General features: G+C 54.7%; 1 protein-coding gene across 1 annotated transcript; it reads left to right on the forward strand.

The window, feature by feature from the left end:
* Positions 1-952: 952 nt before the first annotated feature.
* SYT12 (synaptotagmin 12) lies at positions 953-22,838 on the forward strand. Its single transcript, XM_065936680.1, has 8 exons — positions 953-1,004; positions 7,447-7,503; positions 12,149-12,342; positions 14,033-14,425; positions 17,473-17,688; positions 18,858-18,978; positions 20,081-20,214; positions 21,562-22,838. Exons 2-8 carry the CDS (start codon positions 7,470-7,472, stop codon positions 21,733-21,735), a joined length of 1,266 nt encoding a protein of 421 aa, XP_065792752.1. The 5' UTR covers positions 953-1,004; positions 7,447-7,469; the 3' UTR covers positions 21,736-22,838.
* The last annotated feature ends 327 nt before the right edge of the window (positions 22,839-23,165 follow it).

The following is a 23,165-nucleotide window of genomic DNA, read 5'->3' on the forward strand; positions in this document are numbered from 1 at the left end:
ACTGCGCCGGCAGGGAGGGACCTGTCCCCCTGTTCCCGGAAGATGGAAGATCGCCCACACCTGGCCCTGTGCCTAGCATCCAGCGGGGGCGTCCTAAATATCTCCTGAATGATTCATTCATTCCTTTGGAAAGAAAGCACGGACCCCTAAAGTGTAAGAGTGCGGACTTTGAAGTCACATCCACCTAGGTTCGAGTCTTGGCTGACACTTGGCTCTGTGACCTTGGGAAGGTCATCTCACCTCTCTGAGGCTGTTTCTTTCTGCCAAAAAGGGAAGAAAAAAGAGAGAGAGAGATTGGAATGACCACGACCCCATTAGGTCATTGTGAGAAGTGAGATGACGTTGTTTTACCATTCAGAGAAGGGGCCACCTGCCGCTTCCTGTTTTCTGATTGGTACTTAGGAGGTGCACAGTATCAAGTCCGATTTACAGAAAAAGAAACTGAGGTCCTAGAAAGGGAACAGGATAACAGGGTGCGGCCGCTCGGGCTAGAACCGGGGCTTGCGGACTCGGAGCCCAGTGCTCTCGGAGCTCATGATCAGCACATCCCCAGCCCCCACTCCGACTCCTCCTGGGCCTGGGAGTGTGGGGCTGATCTCGGCCTCGGACGACCTCTGGGATCCGGGGCGCGCTTGGGGATCTTCGGCTCAGACCCCGGAAGCGCCGCGCAGCTCCCGGGAGCGGAGAGAGCGCTCGGGGTTGTCACTTTAAATTAAAGAGAGAGCGGGCGGGCGAGCGCCAGGGAGCGCGCGACGGGCTCCTGGGAGCGTGCCCGGACTGCGGCGCAGCTCCCGACTGCCGCCCCGGCCCGGCCGAGCCCCCGGCCCGCGCCGCGCTCCTCTCAGGCGGGCGCGGGGCGATACTGCAGGGCTGGCTCCGCCGGCGACCGCCGAGCTTGGCGCCGGTGCGTGCGCGCTGCGGGAGGCCGGCGGAAGCTGGGAGCCAGGAGCCAGGAGCCTGAGCCTGAACCCGAACCGGAGCGGCGGCCCCTCCGCGGAGCCGGGGTGAGTACGCGCCCCGAGCGCGGATGAACGCAGTATCCCCTCGCAGCGCCGGGGACCCCCGGGCTCCGCACGCCCCGCTCATCTGCACACCCGCGCGGATCGCACACCCGCGCCGCGCTTGCACACACACACGCCTGGAACAACGCACGCCAGGCGCCCTTCCCCGGCCCGGCCACTCCGCGCACTGCGCATCGCCTCGCGCCCCGCACGCCCGCCCGCCCCGCGTGTGCACACACGCGGCTCTCTCGGCCATTTACACGCCTCCCCGGCGCCCGCGCTGCACGCACACCCCTCACGCGCACAGCGCCCTGCCTGCCCCCGCTGCCCCGGCCCCGCCTCGGACCTCCTTCCCAGCTCCAGGGTCGGCCCCCCATCGCTTCGGTTCCCAAATATCCTGGGGGTCCCCGCGGCATGGGTGCTGGGTTTTCAGGAAATGCCTCATGTCGCACCCCATTGCCAGGAGGCCCTGGGGGACCAAGGGGATCCTCAGCCTCTGTCTGCTGTCACCAGCCTGGTTGGGGAGCTGTCCAGGGTCTCTCTGCCAACCTTTGATGCCATTGCATTTTGGGAGAGGAAGCCTGTCAGTCTCAAGGCCCTGGGGCTGTAGATTTGGGCTGAAGGTGGGGGGAACTGGGGCCAAACAGGGGTACCTGGAGCCAGGCCTGTGGGTGGAGGATCCCTGAGCCAGCCATCCTAGTGACCCCTCTTCCATGGGATGCAGAGGGACTGGGTGCCCCCCCCCCCTCAGCCACTGAGGCCACCCTCCCCACAAAGCACCTGGCAAGTCTGCACCCTGGAATGTCAACCTCTTCCCTGGAATGTCAACCTCTTCCCTGGAATGTCAACCTCTTCCCAAAGCTAGGGAATGGGTGACAGGTTGGGCAGCAGCAGCAGCAGCTATGCCTCCTACTAGAAATAGGGAAACTGAGGCTCAGAGGGCATGAGACTCACCCAAAGGAACACAGCCAGTCTGGAGAAGGGTCAAGACCCAAGCCCCTGGCCTCTCCACCCTGAAATCTGAAGCCTTCCCCAAGCAACTTGGGAGAGTGGGGTCTCCCAGCCTGGGGTACCAGCTTGGACCCGGCTTCTCATCAGTGCTGGTGACTACGGGCTAGTGTCCTGCCCTTCAGTTTTCTTACCAGTGCAGTGGGCAGAGGAGCAGCCCTCTCAGAGGGCAGCAGGGAGGGTGTGCTGAAATAACACCTGGTGAGCCCTTGGTACAGAACTCAGCACACAGTATATGCCCAGGAAATGCCAGCTCCCAACACCCTCTCCGGTTTGTACTGTGGTTTCATGGGCTTTAGGGAGGGGACGGTGGCAGGATATGGTTATTCCAGAAAGTGGGAGGGAGCCCTTGAAAAGGCTCTCAAGGGATGGGAGACCGGGATGGGGAATTCGTGTAACTCTATGGCTGATTCATATCAATGTATGACAAAACCCACTGAAAAATTTAAAAAAAAAAATTAAATTAAAAAAAAAGAAAAAGAAAAGGCTCTCAAACCTGAAGCTCCTAAAGAGGCTCCTAGTCAGCGATCGAGGGCTCCTCTGTCCCCACCCCCTGATCCTTCCGATTGCCTGCTGGTCTCCTGGTGAGGGGAGCCAAAAGCTTGCTAGCTCAGGGGCACCGAGCAAGGACATGGGGTGAGGGGGAGCCCCACCCCTGCCAGAGTCACCAAATTCCTGGAAAGCCATGTCTTGATAAGCCCAGGAGGGGTCCTCGACCCGTGGTCAGATTCCAGTAAGTCTCGTGGCAGGTCTTCCCACCCATCTCCACCCCCGAAAGGCCTGCTCAGGAGGCGGTGTGGTGGCCAGGAGCCCAGGCCCAGATCCATCGCACCTTGGAGTCAGTCCCAGTGTTGCTACTCGTAGGCTGAGTGACTCCAGCCCTGGCTTCCTCATCTGTCAAAGGGAGATCCGTTCACCCATTCAGTGGTCAGGTTCATATCACATGCATACGACGAGCCAAGCACCACGGGAGGCAGTTAGCATGGACTATGTCTGATTCTCACAGCAAAAGGTAGGTGTTGCTGGGTAGGTATGATTAAGCCTGCATTTGAACCTAGAGGGATTTTCAGTGAGCAAACTCCCTGCAATTTAGGGTTTGGAGGGTTGGGGCCAGAATGAATGGATGGAGTGAGGAAGAGTGTCAGAACAAGGTTCAGATGAGGGTTTGGGACGACTCTGACCCACCCGCGCTGCACCCCGTCCTGCATGTTGGAATTCAGGGCAGCTCTGGTCGCGGGCTGCCCTGGCCTCGGATCTGCCATGTCAGCATCGTGTTCCAAGCTGGAGCCGCAGCCCCTCTGCCTGGCAAACTTCCAGGCTGCCAGCAGGAGACTGCTGAGGTTATCGTAGTGAGTGGGATGGGGTCAGGGGGTCTCAGGAGTGGTAAGTAAAGCCAGCAGGAAGGGCGCTGGCTGCAGAGCCAGCTCTGGCTCGGTCTCAGCACTCTGCTTACTGACTGGTGACCTTGGGCAGATTCACTGACCTTCTCTGAGCCTCACTTTCGTCCTCTGAGGAGTGGGGGTGATGACAGGCTCTGCTCCCTAGGGGTCTTGAGCAAGACCATGGGGAGGGCGTCTTTGAAGTCCACACAGGGTTGTGGCTGCTAATAGACAAGGCGCTGGACAGGATGGCAGGCACCGTTCCACCACTCCTGGCTGTGCAGCTTTGGGCAAGTCACTTAACCTTTCTGAACCTTCTCTAACTCATCCAAAAGCCTGCTTACCACGCTTATGAACCAGGATGCTTCCAGGGGTCAGCAGGTTCTGGAAGTGAACGCAAGGGTAGAAGATGCCAGGTCCAAAGAGCAGATGCCCCATCTGAAGGGCGCAGCCTACTCAGCTCCAGCTCTGGCTCTGGGGTGGGGGAGGCTGAGACCCATTATTCCTAAATCTAACTTTTAAAGGGAAGCTGAAAATCTATTTTCTTTTTAACAAACCCATTTTTCAATGGGAAATCTCCCCAGTTTTCGAATGCTGGCAACTCACTTTGAGACAAACATACCACATCTGCAGGCTGGTAGTGCTGCCCACACGATTCCACTGCTCAAAGTAGGGGGCTTGGGGGCCTTTTGGACCCTGGTGGCTCAGATGGGAAAGAATCTGCCTGCAGTGCAGGAGTCCCCGGTTCAAGCCCTGGGTTGGGAAGATCCCCTGGAGAAGGGAAAGGCTACCCAGTCCAGTATTCTTACCTGGAGAATGCCACGGACAGAGGAGCCTGGTGGGCGATAGTCCATGGGGTCGCAAAGTCGAACACAATTGAGCAACTAACACTTTCACTTTCACTGGACCATTTACAGGCTAATAATCACAGCAGCTAAGATTTGCCAAACCCCACCTCACTTCCTTCTCCTTCCTCCCTCCTGACACCCTGATCAGGCAGTCATAAACCCCATTTTACAGATGGGACAACTGAGGCTCAGAGCTAGTGAGGGGGAAAATCTGGGGTTCAAAGCTTGCTCAGGCTGCCCTCCTCCCAAGAACCTCAACCTCTCCGTTTCCTCTCCTCCCTCTTCTCAGACAGATGTGTTTTGGCCTCTGCCCCTTCACAGGGGTTCTCTGTGGGACCTTCTGGCCTGGCTGAGCCTAGTCAATGGTACCTTCAATGAATGCACAGCTCCCGGGGTGTTGTGATTAGGGGAGGGGAAAGGGTGGGCCATGTGGGAGCCTTGGAAAGATGGGGGCTTCTTGACAGCCAGATGCCCAATATGGCAGATACAGGGTTCTGTCCCCAACTATAGGAACTTTCCACTAGAATGTCCTTAGCCCGCTCTAGTATGCTGCTGCCATGGGCTGTCCCAGTGCAGGAAGTCAGCTTGGGCCAGGTAAGCAGGAAATAAAGCCGATAATATGACCAGATTCCCAGCAAGACAGAGGCAGGCCGGGACATGAGTGTTCATATTAACATGTGTGTTTCAACATATCCAGAACCCCTTCTGCCAGGAATTAGGGCCACCTTGGGCGTGTACACAGTGCCTGATTTGGCCCGTGGGCTCTCAGACACCTTTTGAAGCCATATGCCCTCCCGCAGTAAGGCACAGGGGTTAGGGAGCAAGTGTGGAACAGGATGGCCTGCACTGAACAGTTTCCTAGCTGTGTTGCCTGGGCAAGTGACTTCACCGCCCTGCCTCAGGGCTCTCTTCTGCAAACCAGAGATAATCACAGTCCTTATCTCAAGGGGTTGTTAGAGGACTAAATGAGGTAATGTATATGCAAAGTGCTTACAGCTTGAGTATAAGAAGTACTTGGCAAGGATCCTTATCACCATCTCCAGCCCAGGTTCCAGGAATGAGCTTCCACTTGAACTGGCATGGGTGAAGCCCTTCCTGGTTAGTACGGCCCTCCCATCACCATGACAACTCACATCTCACCGTGGGAGTAGGGGCATCTCAGGGAACTGGGAGGGAGCAAGGAGCTGTCTGTTGACCTGGGCAGGCTTCACCCCAGGGCCCTATCCTCCCCGACTTCTCAAGGCCTGCTGCCCTGGGACCCATGGCACTTCCACATGTGCTGGAATACCCTGTCTAGATCAGGCACCCTGCTTCTTGACTTCAAAGCTACAAATTGGGGAGAACCCCAGGATTCCAGAAAATGCTCACTCCCTGATTGGACCCCAGTCCCAAAGGGAGCCCACAGCCTCCTTTGAGGAGTTGTAAACGGGTCACCACCCAGGAGCTTTTACTTTCTACTGAATGGTGTTTAGATTTTTTGTGAATTGTTTGCAACATTAAAAAATCAAGAAACTGCATGTTAAAAAAAATACCGGTATCTGGTTTTTCAGATCTAGCCAGGCTAGACTGGCATTCCCGTGGGAACAGAAAAGCAGCTGCCCTTGGGTAGACAGACACTCTGAAGGTCTGACCACCCACCTCATTCGCATCCCCCAACCCACAGGCACCCCAGCTTACCTGCTGGTAACCACCTCTCAGAACCCCGAAGGAACGCAGAGGGTGGAAACCATCCTGTCTTCTGTGTCCCTTGAGCTGAGATCCTTACAGCTCACCCCAGCCTTCCTTTACCAAACCCCCACCCCATTTAGAGCATGTCTGCGAGCCAGTTTACTTGTTAGCAAACACAGTAATAAAACCATGAGCAGTCGCCTGGCTTCAGGTAATGGGTTGTATGAGCTTCTAGACCTTTTTAGAACAACTTAGTCAAACCTTCAGTGGTTCATAAAACTTGGGGGTGGAGGATGGGGAGGAAACCATCCCAAGCAGAGAAAAGACTGATAACAGAATATTGCAAAAATGTAGCATTTCCGGTTCAATGTAAACAAAAACATTTGAACTCAGTCCTAGGGAACACCTGAGGGGGCTGCTCTAATGAGTAGCCAAGTCATCGATGGTCAGTCTGTTGTTGGTAGGATGGGAATGAAATAGGGTTGCCAGATTTAGCAAATATAAATACAGGATGCCAGTAATTTCTGAGTTTCAGGTAAACAGTGAATTTTTTTTAGTATAAGCATATCCCATGCAATATTTAGACATACTTTTACCAACAATGAATCAGAAATTCACATGTCCCTGGGCATCTTGTATTTTTTTCCATCTGGCAACCCTGAAATGGAGAAGAGGGTGGCAGAAGATGAGATGGTTGGATAGCATCACTGATTCAATGGACATGAACTTGGGCAAACTCCAGGAGATAGTGAGGGACAGGGAAGCCTGGTGTGCTGCAGTCCATGGCATCGCAGAGTCGGATACAACTTAGCGACTGAACAACAAGAACTCTGAAATGAGGTTTCAGGGTGCTTGAAAAGTGCTTTAAACACTACTTTTTTTTTTTTTAAGAGACATTTTCTATGCTATTTTTTAGAGACATCTTTGGCAGCCTAGTGGTTAGGACTCCACATTTTCACCGCAGAGGGCCCAGTTTCCATCCCTGGTCTGGAAAGTAAGATCTGGAAAGCCACAGGGAGTGGCCAAAAATAAATAAAATAAAATTCTATTTAAAAAATCTGCTCCTTTTAAGTGATACAAATGAACTTACTTACAAAAGAGAGACAGACTCACAGACTTTGAGAAGGAGCTTATGGTTGCCAGGGGGTGGAGGGACCAGGGGAAGGGATAGTTAGGGAGTTTGGGATGGGCAGGTACACACTGCTGTATTTTAAGTGGATAACAAGCAAGGTCTTACTGTAGAGCACATGGAACTCTGCTCAGTTACGTGGCAGCCTGGATAGGACAGAGGTTTGGGGGAGAATAGATCCATGTACATGTATTGCTGAGTCCCCTCATCGTTCACCTGAATCTGTCACAACATTGTTTGCTTATCAGCTATACCCCAGTACAAAATAAAAAGTTTAAAATAAATAAAAGTCCACTACATTTGCCCAGGTCCCCTCCACCTGAGTGTGAGCGCTGGATGCTGGGCATGTGGGGCATGGCGGGGGGGTGGTGACCCTCTGAAGCCCCCTCCACTGACTCTCTTCTCCCTTCCAGTCTCACCCCCGGCGGCAGGCGGCATGGCTGTGGATGTGGCAGAATACCACCTGAGCGGTGAGTCCCCGCGGCCAGTGAACCACCTCACAGGACCCTCCCGCCAGGCCCGGGGTAAGGGTGTCAGTGGGACCCCAGTCATAGCCCCGTTCCACTGATAAGGACAGTCAGAGAATTGCCAAGGTCACACAGTCCTGGTGGCTCAGATGGTAAAGAATCTGCCCACCAGGTGGGAGACCTGGGTTCAATCCCTGGGTCGGGAGGATGCCCTGGGGAAGAGAAAGGGCCACCCACTCCAGCATTCTTGCCTGGAGAATTCCATGGTTGGGGGAGTCTAACAGGCTACAGTCTGTGGGGTTGCAAAGAGTTGGACATGACAGAGCAACTACGACTATCACTTTCACACCGGATCGGGACCAGTCTGAGGTCTCTTCTGTCTCTTCCAGTTGCTTGCCTTCCTGTGGAAGGACTTGAGGGATTCCCCAGGAGGCCCCTGTCCTGCTGCTCCCTAAGGTTGAGCCTGTCGTGTGGAATCCACTGCCCTGGGGGCGTTCCTGGAGCCAAATGCAAGGAAAACCAGGAAGGTTGACATTAGATGCACAGGATATTGAACCCAGTGGTCATCCAGTCTAGCCATGGCAGCTGCCTTGGGACCAGCCTCAAGACACCAGACACGCTCAGGCTGATGGCGGATGGTGTCACAGCTGAAATGCACTCGCCATATTTTCTCCTTCTGTTCCCCTCTCCATTTACAGATGGGAGAAGGGAGGCTCAGGAAAGGGACTGTGACTCTGTAACAGACCCAGGACATGGACCCAGGTCTCCCAGGCCGCAGCTCCCCGTTCCTCCAGCTCCTTCCCTAGCTCAGCCCCCAGCCAGCCCAGGGCAGAGCTGAAGGGCAGACCACCTTTCCCAACTCCCAGCCAGGAATTTTCACTTTCCACCTACAGGCTCACAGGCCTTGGCCCAGGCCCTGGCGTGGCCTTCAGTGAGTGATGAAACCTCTCTGAGCCTCCACTTACTCACCTGTAAACTGGGGGTGACGCTGCCAGCCTCTGTGAGCTAACATGTGTGAAGTGCCCAACTCTGCAAACACGGCTCTCCCCCGACCTCCGGGCCTTTGCACACGCTGTGCCCTTCACTTGGAGCGCTCGCAGCCTCTGCCTGGCTAAGTCCTCGAGACCCGTGTGAGGTTACGAACATAGAGCTGGAGTCACATTGTCTGGCAGCTAATCGCTCGTCTATCTCTCAGCTTCCCCGTCTGTAAAATAGGGATAATAATAGAACCATCCTCTCAGAGTTGTTCTGAGGACTCACTGGGTTAATATACAGGAAGTGTTTGGAACAGAGCCTGGCAAAGCGAGGAACAATTATTCCTAAGGTTGCTTCTCTTCATTTCTGGTCTCAGCTCAGACCTCACTTCCCCAGGGGAATTCTTCCCATGTGGTCCTGAGGCTGGTACACAATAAAATGAGTAAATAAATGCGCATTAACTGTCATCGTTTCATGTCAGCTTCCTGGGGATTTGTCTGTCCTGCCCCCGTTTTGTGCCAACTGGGCTGCTGGCTTCAGGCCCTCAGCCCCCGGGACCCTCACTCTCAGGAGAGCCTGGTGATGCTTAGCCCCCTGGCCTTGTCCACTGCCTGTGTGGACTGTGTCCGCCTCCTGCCAGCACCCAGGCCCCAGTGAGCCTGCTGGGCCGGTTGTGCATCTGGGTGGGGGACCCGCCCCCCACACACACACACTTCACTCTTCAGTCACCAGGTCCAGCCCCTTCCCATCCCCCCATTGACTGGACTTCTGAGAGCCTGGCCCGCTCTGGGCCCTCCGTAGCTCCTTGTTGTGATTTTATTTATCCCACAAATTACATTCTTGCAACAGAAGTCAGGAGCACACAGGTTTGCTCGCTCTCTCTCCATCCGCATTTCTTCTGCCTCTTCTTGCCTCTCTGTGGTCTGCCCAGCCCTTGCCTACATGCTGTGTGATTTTTACATCAAAATCATGCGGTTATACTGTGTCGGGGATTGATTTTTTTTTCCCCTTCTCTTAACAATGCCTCAGACGGTTCTCTGCATTGCCACAGCGACGTCCCGATGACCTCAATTGTCATTCTCAAAGCCCAGTGACCGTCCCTCCCGAGACAGCGCCACTGGCTCCCACTGGCCCCCTCGGTCAGACCTTGGGGCTGTTTTCAGATTTCTGCCTTTATAAATACAGACTCGCTGACTCACCGCAGACAGGAAACTTGTTGAGATTTTTCCCTTAGAATAACCGTGCCCCCCACCACCCCGGGTGCGACCACTGGATGGTGGATGATTTGGGTGTCATGCCCTCTTTCTGGATGAGGAGAGAGGAGCCAGGAAGGCGATGTGGCCTCCGGGAGCTGAGGCATCTACACCAGACTCCATTTCTCACCCCGGTGGCCTTGAGCCCAGAAATATAAATAGATGTGTTCCTTAGCTTCTGTTAGCCTCAGTTCCCCTCTAGAGACTTCCCAGGTGGCTCAGATGGTAAAGAATAGGCCCGCAGTGCAGGAAACCTGGGTTCAATCCCTGGGTCAGGAAGATCCCCAAAGTGAAGGAAGGGACCCCACAGGATGTGGAGAGCTGGGTAAATGCCAGGGCTGAATGCTGGGCCCTGCCCTTCTCTGGAGCGAGTGTGGTAAATTCTGGTGGAGCTGGCCGGGTTCAGCACAGTGGGGGTGGGCTGGGGTCTCCCAGGGCTGCATGACTCCACCCCAAATGCCCCCTTCCCTTACTGTTAACCGGGTGCTCTGAACTCTCTGAGCTTTGCAAACCGGCCTCCTCCCCAACCAGGGATCGAACCCCGGCCCCCTGCATTGGAAGCAGGGACGTTTAGCCGCTGGAGCACCAGGGAAGTCCCCTGGCCGCACACTCCTTGCTGCTCCTGCATGTCCCAGCTTGGGCGTCCCTCTTTGCAACACCCTCCTGGGATGTTCTCATCACGGCGCCCATCACTGTCCTGTAACGATTTGCCCACCCCCGGGGACTGTGACCCACTTAAGGGACTGAGCCTGGGACTCCAGGGGGTCCTTGCACGTAGTAGGTGTTCAACGGCTGTGTGATGAGAAACCTCCATTCCTGAAACACCCTCCTTGCATCTCTCCTCCCTGCTGCTGGGGACCTGTGCGGGCAGAGGCCAGGTGGGGCAGTGGTTACCCCTGCTTGCTCTGGAGTCTGGCGGCCCGAATTGGAATCCCAGCATCACCCCTTCCTGGTTCTGTGACCTTGGGCAAGTTCTTGTGTGCCTGGGTGTCCCCAGTTGAACCCAGTGTAGAGGCAACACTGAGAACGCTTTAGAGAACTGTATTTGCCAACAGTTCAGTCTTTTGGAAAATGAACCTTACTGTCTCGTTGACTTCTCTGGGGGATTGAAGAACCAGGTTTCCCAGTAGAGTGACTTAACATTTATGGTTCTGCCATGGGCCAAGCACTGTGCTAGGTGAGGACCTACCCAGCACAGCTGAGGGGATGGTTAATTACCATTTGGGGACAGTGAGGCTCAGATAAGGAAAGTTTGTGACTCACCAGTGCACAAAAAGCATCTGAGCATCTAGATTTGTCCCCAAGCCCTGCACAGCCTACAGCCACCTCTCACTTCTGGTTGGAGTGTTTTTATTTGTATGTTGTTTGTCTTTCAGTAATAATTTTATGGATATAAAACTCACATACCATACATTCACTTACTTAAAAGGTACAGTTCAGTGGGCTGTAGTTAGTCTATTGTGCAAGCATGAGCACAATCAATTTTTAGAATATATTCATCACCCCGAAAAGAATTCCCATACTCCACACCCCCCACCGCTCCCCCCACCAGCCCCTGACACTAATTTACTTTCTGTCTGTAGAGATTCCCTATTTTGGACATTTCATAGAAATAGAATCATACAACACACGGTCTTTTGGGACTAGCTCCCTTCACTCAGCATGATGTTTTCAAGGTTCATCCATGTTGGAGCATGTATCAGTACTTCATTCCTTTTTATTGATGAATAATATTCCACTGTAAGAAAGTACTACATTTTATTTTTCCATTCATCGACTAATGGGCATTGGGTTCTTCTTGATGAAGGTTGAGGCATAAAGGGGGATCATTTCTTTTTCTCCCCCAAGCCCCTGTCTGCTTCCCCCCAGATCCCAAAAGTCTGCTTTGATTATCCAGAAGCAGAAGTCCTCTAAAGGCTGAGAGAACTCAAAGAGGCATGAACAACCCAATTCGTGTAAAGCCTAAGGAATATTTAACTATTGTTCTCAGATCTTCATCTACTCTAACCAAGTGTTGCTCCTGCTAGAAATGTGTTTTTGTGGAAAGCGGCTGAAAGCAGAAATCAGAGAGTGTATATTTCGTTCCACACTGGACCCCCAGCACCCAGCAGGACAACTGGCATAACAGACACTCAATAAATATTTATTCAGGGACTCCCTTGGTGGTTAAGACTTCACCTGCAAGGGTTCAGGTTCAATCCCGGGTTGGGGAGCGAAGATCCCACATGCCTCAAAGCCAAAAACCAAACCATAAAACAGAAGTAACATCATAACAAATTCAATAAAGACTAGAAAATATATATATTTTTTCAATAAATAAGCAAGTCAGTGCTGAACTGGGGGCTCCCTGGGTGGGGACGTATAATGATTGAGAGGCCCCACGGCCCATTAATGAGAGATTACTCTGCTCTTGCCTTCAGTCATCAAGAGCCCCCCTGACTGGGAGGTGGGTGTCTACGCTGCGGGGGCCCTGGCACTGCTGGGAATTGCAGCCGTGAGCCTGTGGAAGCTCTGGACGTCGGGGAGCTTCCCCAGCCCCTCCCCATTCCCAAACTATGACTACAGATACCTTCAGCAGAAGTATGGTGAGACCTACGCAGAGGCCAGGCAGAAGGTGAGGCTTCTGTTCCCATGGGTGAACACCCCCCGCCCCTGCCTCCACCATCCAGTCTCAGGATTGACCCCCAATCCCTCCCCAACTCGCTCCCGGTTAATTTCCTCCTGTGAACAGAGTCCCTTGTCCTCCTCCACTTCTCCAACAGAGCCCAGCTAGCTAATCAATGAATACTTGGTGAATGAATGAATGCTTTGCATTTAAAACACCATCCTGGGAATTCCCTTGTGGGCCAGGGGTTAGGACTTTGTACTTTCACTCCTGGGGCCTGGGTAAACTAGGTAATTTGGGATTCCACAAGTGATGCCAAATTTTAAAAGCAAAGCAAAAAAAAAAAAAAACCCAAACAAACAAACCTTCCCCACCATCTTGTGAAAAATACAGGAAAATAAAAACAAGAAAAACTTCCCCAAAAGCCACAACCCAGAGGTAAGCTACCGTGAGTTATTTTCCAATATTTTAAATCTAGCCCCCGCCCCAATCTTTTTTCTATGCATAGTTTTTATACAATGGATGTCATTTCTCCACAGAATTTAACACCCTACTCTTTTCATCTCACTTAAAGTTGAAGCACTTTCTCATATTGTTGATTATAAACATCATTTTAATGACTGCATAAGATTCTTTTTTACGTATGTGCCATGATTTACTAAATGCCACCATAAATAATGCAGTAAGTGGTTTATATGTCAAACTTTGTCTTTGTATGGGATTATGTACTTTGAAAGGATGCCCAGATGTGAAATTACTGTATCAGGGAGTGTAAACATTTTTAGGGCTCTCTATATATTGCTAAACATTTCATCACTTGACACTTGGCAGAGGATTCTGCTAACATCATGAAGAGTTCCAGAAAGCACAGCCAGAACCTGTTACCAGACAAGGGCCCCTCGTGCTTCACTCATTTGAGGTTTTGGAAGGAATGATCTCTTACTCTGTTGGGAGGACCGTAAATTGGCACAACTTTTTCAAAGAGCGTTTTGGAAACGTGTGTCAAAAGCTGTCAAAAGGACTGTGTCCTTTAAGTCGAGATTTTAAGAAAGCTATTCAATGCTTCATGGTTTATGTTTGTGAAAAACAAGGTAAATGTCCAACAGTAGGGGAATAGTAACATAAACTATGGCTATCCACTTAACAGCAAATTAATGGGGCCATTAAAAAATACGATAACGAAAACTACCAACAAGGGAGATACTTACTCTACACAGGCTTTTGTTTTCTCAAATCCCAAGATCAACTTAGAGAAAAGAAAAATTTGCCTATTAGAGTTAGTGTTATCCAACATGAAAGCTTTCTCATGTGGTAGACTTTTTGTAAGCTTCCTTTGAGGCTGCTCCATTATCTGTTGCGTATCTGTAGTCTAGTTTTCTTACCCATTCCCCTTCTGCTGGACGCTAAGATTGCTAACTATTTTTCCTTTTCCTACACGTCATCTCAGTGAACATCTTTATTAATGAAATTCAGTTCATATAAACAAACATTTTGAGAAAAGGTTCTCTTGTATCTTGGATAGAGACAGAAAACTAGGTAACATGAAATAATATTAAAGAAGGATGTTCCTGACTAAGGCATGCCCTGTTTTTGCAAAAGGGGAGCTAGGAGGTGTCTTGCCCAAACCGGGCTAACCACATGTCTTCAGGACCAAGCCTATTGCCCTCCGATGCTCCCACGCCCCTTCTTCTCACCCTAGAGAGTACCGGCCTGGAATGCACAGCGCGCCAGCACTAGGGGGCCCCCCAGTCGCAAAGGCAGCCTCAGCATCGAGGACACCTTTGAAAGCATCAGCGAGCTGGGGCCCCTGGAGCTGATGGGCCGCGAGCTGGACCTGGCCCCCTACGGGACCCTCCGGAAATCCCAGTCGGCCGACTCCCTGAACTCGGTCTCCTCCGTCAGCAACAACTTCGGGCAGGACTTCACGCTGGGCCAGGTGGAGGTGAGCATGGACTACGACGCCGCCTCCCACAGCCTCCACGTGGCCGTGCTGCAGGGCAAGGACCTCCTGGAGCGGGAGGAAGCCAGCTTCGAGTCCTGCTTCATGCGTGTCAGCCTGCTGCCGGACGAGCAGATCGTGGGCATCTCCCGGGTGAGTGGGGGCTTGGGGGCTGGGCAAGGGGCGGGGGCGGGGAGGGGTGTGCCCCCCGGACTCGCAGGAGTCCTGCCCAGGCAGGCAGGGCTGCTGGGCCAGGCAGGATCTGAGGAGGGCGCCAGAGAGCGAGTTTGGATGGTGATCCCAGGGTGGAAGATGCTGGCTATAGGGAGGACAGACCTGAGAGTTTGGGGCCTCCACCTGGGGGCCCCCACTGTGTGCAGTTCTCGGCAATTCTACCGCACGAATCCAGTGTAATTGTCCATTTGTCAACTGTGTCAAATTCAGGTCCTGGCAGGGAAGAGATGACAGGTTCATGTTGGCTCTTTTGGGGAGAGTTCGGTAACAGGACTGTCATAAAGCTGTGGCGGTATGTAGGGCGACCTCAGGGATGGCGCGGTACCCTGGTCCGAGGGGATGGGGGCAGGGGAAGTTACCCAGACACCACTGTGTGCCCAGGGCCATCTGGATAAGGACTATGTCCCTTGGTTAAGGAGTGCGATCAACTCGTAGCCATCCTGTTGAGAAGGACCAGGGGAATAAGCACCCTGACCTCCCTCCAGCTTCTGTTTTCCCTCCAGTGACCCCTCCTGGCCAGCCCCAGGGAGCCTGGTGATGTAGCCCTTGGAGGTCAGCTCTTGGGGCTGAAAGCAGTGGGAGGGAGGGTGCAGAATAAGCTGGAAAGGACATGAAGAGGGACCCAGCAACCTGCTCCAGGCTTCCGCTCCAGATGGCACCCCCGCCTTGCCAAGAGAGAGCGAGGTCTACACCATACTGCCCGGCACCAGCAAAGGTCAGCCCAGCACGGCCTCTGACCACAGCAGGAGGAGCCTGAGGTCCAGGCCCCAGTGTCCAGTCCTGTTTCCCGTGCTGAAAACGGGCTGCTCCTCAGCGGTGAAGACTATCGTTCCCCTCCTGTCCCACTCTGCCCCCTCACTCCAGGAGGGTCTAGAACCAATGTAGGGCTGAGAAGGGGAGGCCAGCTTCAGAGAGGCAGTGCAGGGTATGCTTAGGAACAGCACCCTGGAGCCTGACTGCCTGGGTTCAAATCCTGCTTCTCTGCTTCCTTGAAGTGTGACCTGGAGTGAGAGTCACTTAAACACTCCATGACTCAGTTTCCCCATCTGTCAGATGAGCATCATCATGTTTGAGGAAGGAATGCATTAATATCTGCAAAGTCCTGGGACTTCCCTGGTGGTCCAAGGGCTAAGACTGTGCTCCCAAAGCAGGAGGCCTGGGTTTGACAGCAGGGACTAGATCCCACATGCTGCAACTAAGACCCAGCACAGCCAGATACATACAGTGCTCAGCCATATCCGACTCTTTGCGACCCCATGGACTGCACCCCGCCAGGCTCCTCTGTCCAGGGGAGTCTCCAGGCAAGAATACTGGAAGGGGTTGCCATGCCTTCCTCCAGGGGATCTTCCCAATCCAGGGATCAAGCCCAGGTCTCCTGCATTGCAGGCAGATTCTTTGCCAGCTGAGCTATCACGGAAACCCAGTATACATATATATGCTGCATGCTAAGTCTTCAGTCGTGTCTGACTCTTTGCGACCCTATAGACTGTAGCCCGCCAGGCTCCTCTGTCCATGGGATTTTCCAAGCAAGAATACTGGAGTGGGTTTCCACTTCCTTCTCCACTATGTGTATATATATATATATATATAAAGTGCTTAGCCCAGTCCTTGGTCAGCTCTTCATAGATTGTCTGTCAGAACCGTGAAGCGTTCTCTGGCCCAGAGCCACGCTGCCTGCGGCCTCAGCTGCCTGGAGGACACTGGGTGGTTCTGGGTCCTTCCCTTGAGGGGACAGGCTGACAGCTGCCGCCACAGCCTGATGTGTGCTGAGAACTTGGTTCACAGCGATAGGCCCATCTGCATCCCTCTCATTAGCCCCAGGGATGGATTGGGGGCATCTTACAGATGAGGAAATTGAGGCTCATGGAAGTCCTTTGCCCATGAGATCCCCAGCAAGTGAGCCAGAGATCCAGAACTTGACCCCAGAGTTCTCCATCTACATGCTCATAGAGTGCATGGATGATCAGGAAGCCTGCACTCCTATGGGCAGGGGACAGTCAAGAGGCTGGTTTGGCCAGAGGAAGGAATTTAGGGCCAAAGAAGACCTGGATGCCAGGGTCAGGATCAGCGGGTGGGCTTTGTCCAGTGGGGGAGCTTGATGCTTGAGCAGGTGACCGGGTTGGGTGTGCAGCTCCCAGGTCGGTGTAACAGCCTATCCTCAGCCCGGAGCGTGACTGGAGAGTGTGACTCAGGACACTTGGAGGTTCTGACAGGTTTATTCCCAGAAATGCAGGCGCCTTAGCACCCCAGCTCAGCCAATCCTAGTGAGTAGGGGGGCAGCTCCCCGGCTTCAGACTGGTACCAGGGATGACAGCTCCTCTCTTAAAATATCGCCAGGCAGTGACTAAGGCAGCCCCCCACGGAGGGGGGAGCAGGGCCCGCGCGTGCACCTGCCCAGGGGACAGCCCACAGCTTCCTGGGAGGAGGCCAGTAGCGCCCACCAGGCAGGACTAGGCTTAGGAACAGAGTCTTCCCAGTCCTGCCTCATCATTCCATCCATCCATCTGCCCCCTGACATTCAGAGCGTCCTGGGCCAGGCCCCACGGGGGCTGGACATCTAAGGCTCTCAGCTTCACAGGCATTTATCCCTCCTCACTGTATGCCTGGCCCCAGGGCTGGACTTGAACATGTGCCAGAAAGATGGCCATCTCAGCTGGCACATGGCAAGGGTTCTGCGGAGCCATGGGCACTGAGGATGGGAATTAGTTGGGGTCAGTTTGTTAAGCTTTGAATGCCAGCCCACTAGATGGCCACCTCTGAGAGGAGGACAGGGGGCTTTTATATCATCAGGGCTGAGCCACCAAAGAAAGGATCGACATTGAAGTGTGGGGTTAACAGAGCCCGATGGTAGCCCAGGCCTCCGGGCTCCCCCATCCAGTGCTCTCTCCCTACCATGGCCTCGCCGGCATCTTCTGCTGCCTCCTCCCCAGCGTCGGACCTCCTTCCACTGCCCTTTCTCTCTGCAGATCCAGAGGAACGCCTACTCCATCTTCTTCGATGAGAAGTTCTCCATCCCGCTGGACCCTGCAGCCCTGGAGGAGAAGAGCCTGCGGTTTTCAGTGTTTGGTATTGATGAAGATGAGCGGAATGTGAGCACGGGGGTGGTGGAGCTGAAGCTCTCTGTCCTTGACCTCCCGCTACAGCCCTTCAGCGGCTGGCTCTACCTGCAGGACCAGAACAAGGTCAGTCTGCCCACCTGCATGTGCCAGGATGGCGTCACGGGTGTGTACTTTAGATGAGGGAATCCACTGTCCTCAAAACAGCCTGAATGCCAACATCTTTAGATTAGTTCAGTTGGTAAAGAATCCGCCTGCAACGCAGGAGACCCCAGTTTGATTCCTGGGTCAGGAAGATCCGCTGGAGAAGGGATAGGCTACCCACTCCAGTATTCTTGGGCTTCCCTTGTGGCTCAGCTGGTAAAGAATTTACCTGCAATGCGGGAGACCTGGATTTGGTCCCTGGGTTGGGAAGATCCCTTGGAGAAAGGAAAGGCTACCCACTCCAGTATTCTGGCCTAGAGAATTCCATCGACTGTATAGTCCATGGGGTCGCAAAGAGTCGGACACGACTGAGAGACTTTCTCTTTCACTTTTAGGAGATTAGAGAAAGAGAGCCACATTCAGAGAAACTCAGGTTACGGCATGCAAATGAATGGCCCTTGACCACTGTTTACACCTCTTCTACTGCTTCTACCACCAAACCTTAAGAAGCTCTACTCCTGTAGAGGTTCTGTTAGGGAAGTAGCTCTCTGGCCCTCAAGTGAGTTATTTCAGATGGAGGCCAAGCTGAAGTTCAGCTTCCTAAGTGTAGCAGTGCTTGGGGAGCATCACTGTTATTTAAGTAAGTGAACATGATAGTGTTCATCACTCAGTTTTGGCGACCCTATCGACTATAGCCTGCCAGGCTCCTCTGTCCATGAAATTCTCCAGACAAGAATGCTGGAGTGGTTTGCCATGCCCTCCTCCAGGGGATCTTCCTGACCCACGGATCGAACCCAGGTCTCCTGCATTGCAGGCAGATTCTTTACCATCTGAGCCAATATTTAAGCAAATGATCTGTTAATTCCAGTCCACCAGGACCCTCTAAGTGCTACTACCACAGAATGTTTTCTTCGGTCTGGAATGGGGGAACATAACTGCATTTGTTGCGACATTTGACAGGCAACCTCTGGTCCTCCTTCCAAGGCAGGACCACACCCAGTGGGAGGTGGGGAGAGTACCATGGAGTAGGGGAGGGGTCCCTCTCTCAATCCCACCAGCTTGGTGCCCTGGGGTAAGGAGCCCCAAGAGCAGCAACTTCTCAATGGAGAAGGAAGGGCGGAAGCCCTCTGAGCCACCCACTTGTCCTCCAGGCCGCTGACGCCGTGGGCGAGATCCTGCTGTCCCTCAGCTACCTCCCAACGGCCGAGCGCCTTACCGTGGTCGTGGTGAAAGCCAAGAATCTCATCTGGACCAACGACAAGACCACAGCGGGTAAGGCCCTGCTGGCTGCCTGGCTCCTCCGTGTGGCAGGTGGGAGCTGTGCCCTAGCTGCTAAGCCCTGGGCACCTGAGGGCATCAGCAGGTGTAGGGCCCAGTGCCAGGCTTCCCACCCCCGGCTTAGGCTGAGCTCAGGAACCCTGGACGGTGGGAAGATTAATCTCGCTGGGGAAACATGGGAACCATGGAGCGGGGGCAGGGAGCCCCTGGGGGGAGGGATGAGACTCTAAGAGCAGGAAGCTAGGGCACTGATATGAAAACAGCGGGCAATCCCAGAGGCTGGGCTGCATCCCAAATCCCAAACGGGGACCAGGGCCACCGAGACGGTGTGGGTATCAGGCGGGGCCTGATGTCTCAGGTCTGCGTGAACCTCAACCCCAGGTAACTGAAGACTGAGGGCTGCAGGAGCCTGGCTGCAGGAGCCTGGCTGGGAGCCTGGGGGACCCCGGGTCCCAGCAGGTGTAGCAAGGACACCCAGTGGGCGGTAAGTGACGAGCAGACAGCGACTCGTTATTCCAGAGCCGCACGTCCTTGAGTCAGGCTCCACTGAATGGGCATCGGGTGACTCAGGGCTGACGTCTGCGTTTGGGCCATTTATAGAGTGAAAAATGATGGATCTGTGGAACTCCGTCAAGCATCACGTGAGGGGAGCATGCACATGGGCTGGGAGGCAGGCTGCCAGAGTTTCAAAGCCCAGATCTTCTCTTGATGTGCGTGTGAGCCTCAGTTTTCTCATCTCTAAAATAGGAAAGAAAGGACTGATGACAGAACTTCAAGAGAGAATGGTGATAGAGAAGGTTTGGGGGGACTTCCCTGGTTATTGAGCGGCTACGATTCTGCATTCCCAATCCAGGCAGTCTAGGTTCGATCCCTGGTCAGGGAACTAGATCCTACATGTCTCAACTAAGAGTTCATAGGCCACAAAGAAAATTGAAGATCGTGCCTGCTGTGACTAAGATCTGGTGCAGCCAAAGAGCTTTGTTAAAAAAATAGTGACTGTTTGGGGAGTTTGGAACCAGTGCGCTGCCATGATGGGGCAGGTCTATGCCAAGTGAGTGTGGCACTGGCCCTCATCCACCCCCCTCCCCACCCACAGACCCCTTCGTCAAGGTGTACCTGCTGCAGGATGGGAGGAAGATGAGCAAAAAGAAGACAGCTGTGAAGAGGGACGACCCGAACCCAGTGTTCAATGAAGCCATGATCTTCTCCGTGCCAGCCACTGTGCTCCAGGTGAGGGGGGATGGCGCAGGGGAGGGGCCCTCCATTCCCTCCAGCCTCGATCCTCGGGACTCCTGCAGATGGTGATGGTTGGCCCTAAGCCATCACCTTTCTAGTGAGCAACATGTACTGAGCACCCGCTAGGTACCAGCCTTCTGGTGGGTGCTGGGGATACGGGCACTGCTTCCTGGGCGCTCACAGCGGACAGGCAGGGAAGTCCCCAGACAGTGCCAGCCCACGAGGAACACCCAGACCTTGGCAGTCAGGCTCGGCTCGGCAGGTGGGGCTAGCTAAGCTGGGATCTGGGGGAAGATGGTTCCCAGGGGAGGGAACTGCACAGGCCTAGGGATGAGCTGGGGCTGGGCCAAGCCCCGGATGTCAGGCCCCCGGTCTCCTGAGATTCTGCCTACAGAGGCCTGGCTGACCTCCCCAGATGCCCTTGGCCTTCAGAAGACAATGTGCTCCAGGGAGACCTCCTTCCCAGTACAGATATCACGGACCAAGTGGGGGAGGACTGCAGAGGATGTGGCCTGGGCCACGCTGGTAACCTGGCTTGCCTGCCTCAGAGGATGGGGAGCTCATCACCTTCCCTTACTCTTTCCTTCCATCTGTCTTTCTTGTGCCTTAAGCCCAAACCTGCCCCTTGGCCCTGGGGCTGTACAGAAACCCCTAGTCTCCCCTCTCCAGGCAGAGATATCCTGTCTGAATTTGGAAACCCAGAATTCCACCTCACTCTGGGTGTTCCGAATCCAGGCAGACATCTCAGCATCCTTGGCTGGTCCTTCCCTGCCACTCTCATGGGGCAGGCCACCCCTCTGCCCTCCGCTTCCCCTGGCTGGTCATCCTGCCACTTCTCCTGCTTCACAGCCTCTTAGGGTGGGCTGACTCTTGGGACGAAGCGGGGTGAGGGGGTGCTGAGGGGTGGGGGAGAGGAAAGAGAGAAAGCAGGCTGGGTTCCAGTCTCAGCTTTACTACTTTGATCTCAAGCAACTTCTTTCCTCCCTTCCTAAATTATGAGTCCAACATATTATCTCAGGCGCAACATCAGACATCCATAACGTTCTGACTGCATGCAGTCACTGTTGTAAGTGCTGTATGCTTTTTAACTCATTTTGTTCCTGGAACAGATAAGAACTGTGATTACCACCCATTTTAGAGATGGGGAAACTGAGGTAGAAAGAGCCCAAGTCATTGCCCAAGGTCACCCAGAAAGGAAGCATTGAGGCGGGGCTGTGGGGTCAGACAGGTCACAGGTGAGGATTCAGGGGGCCATGCCTGGCACCCTGCTGGGGTCTGGGGGCCACGGGGGACCTCTGGCATTGCCCCTGGTCCCCAGCACCCATATCCCTCCCTGCCCAGGACCTGTCTCTCCGTGTGACGGTGGCTGAGAGCAGCAGTGACGGCCGTGGGGACAACGTGGGCCACGTCATCATCGGGCCGTCGGCCAGTGGCATGGGCACCACCCACTGGAACCAGATGCTGGCCACGCTGCGCAGGCCCGTGTCCATGTGGCACCCCGTCCGGCGAAACTAGCAGCCGGTGCAGGGCCGGGGCGGGCACCAGAGCCTGGCATGAGCCAAGCTCTGAACTGACACCCTTCTCTGTCGTCCGGCCGGAACCATGAACGCCGGGGTCCCCGGTGGAGCCCCCATGAGCCATCATGATCCCTCTGTGCAAGCTGCGGTGGAGGAACGGGCCTGGCTGGATGTCAGAGGACCCAGGGCTGTCGCCCATTGAGGACCGGCTGTGGCTCGGCCGGGGCCCGGGGAGCACAGCCAGGCATCGGCCCCCTGCGCCCCCATTTTCAGATCCCCAGCAGGTCTGTCCCTCGGCCTGGGGGGACCTTGGCCTCTCAGAGCTCCCCACACCCCACCTCTGCTGGGAAGCCATGCACAGGGACCCTGTGAGTCTTGGGGGCTGGGTGCTGTGCAAGGCACAGGCTGGGGTGACATGAACAAGGCCAGCCCCTAGGACATCAGGGAGATGAGATTCCCCTGCCCCGGTGATCTCGGTGCAGATGGAGGCCCTGCCTCGAGGACCTGTGGAAGGCTCAGGGGTCCGGGGTGGGAATGGGGGGCAACACGGCAGCTATGCTGGGAGAGGCAGGGAGAAAGCTCAGTCCCGGGCCGCAGCCCAGCCCAGGCCAAGCTGGGTAGGATTGTGACCGCGTCACAAACGCAGTCTTCCACTGCTGCCGTGGACACAGGGCCTCTCTCTGGGCAGGAGAGGCCGAGGGACCAGGCCAAGTGGTGGCCCGCAGGCCACCTGGGACAGCACCTCCAGCCTCATCCTCTGTGAAATCTAATCCCTAGAACTGTAACCCTCATAAGGCCCAGGGGTCCAAAGAGGCCCAGCCCCAGCCCAGGCCAGCCCAGGGCCAGGGGACACGCAGCTGGCCAGCCCCTGCAGCCTGGGAGACCCTCCTCTCTTTTCAACCCAGATCTGTGTTAGGCCCACACAAATCAGGCCCTGGCTCCACCGTGTTGTTTGGTGTCCCTCCAGGCCAGGCCCTGTGGGGAAGAGAGACGCCTCAGCTCAGGCGGGCTGGGGGGCAGTGGGGTGGACAGGATACAGACTGCCGGGGGCCTGGGAGAGGCTCTGTGGGCGCAGGCTCCGGGAGGACGTGGTGGAGTCCCTGGGGCGGGACCTTGGAGAAGGGGTGGCCGGAGCGCTGGTCAGGAGGGGAGGTTGGGGGGGGTCAGGATGGAGCTGGGGGGACAGGTTTGAAGCCCAGGGAAGGAAGGAGGTGGCTCTGGAGGCCAGTTCAAATCGTCAGAACACCAGATGCCCGAGGCTGAGCTCCAGAAGCAGACCCTGAGATTCTCAGGCGAGGGGTTGACTCGGGGAGAGTCATCAGGAGAAACGTTTAAGGCCAGGATGGAGCTCTGGGGCAAGAGAAGAGGCCGGCAGGTTGTGGCTTCAGGGGAGCTCAGCTTCGGCCCCTTGGGGAGGGAGTGCTCTGA

Source organism: Muntiacus reevesi, chromosome 5, assembly GCF_963930625.1.
Source record: "Muntiacus reevesi chromosome 5, mMunRee1.1, whole genome shotgun sequence".
Taxonomy (NCBI): Eukaryota; Metazoa; Chordata; class Mammalia; order Artiodactyla; family Cervidae; genus Muntiacus; species Muntiacus reevesi.

Coding starts and splice junctions, on each gene's coding strand:
- SYT12 (XM_065936680.1), top strand. CDS start 7,470: ATGGCTGTGGATGTGGCAGAATACCACCTGAGCG. Junction 12,343..14,032: donor ACGCAGAGGCCAGGCAGAAG/GTGAGGCTTCTG, acceptor TTCTCACCCTAG/AGAGTACCGGCCTGGAATGC. Junction 17,689..18,857: donor ACCTGCAGGACCAGAACAAG/GTCAGTCTGCCC, acceptor CTTGTCCTCCAG/GCCGCTGACGCCGTGGGCGA.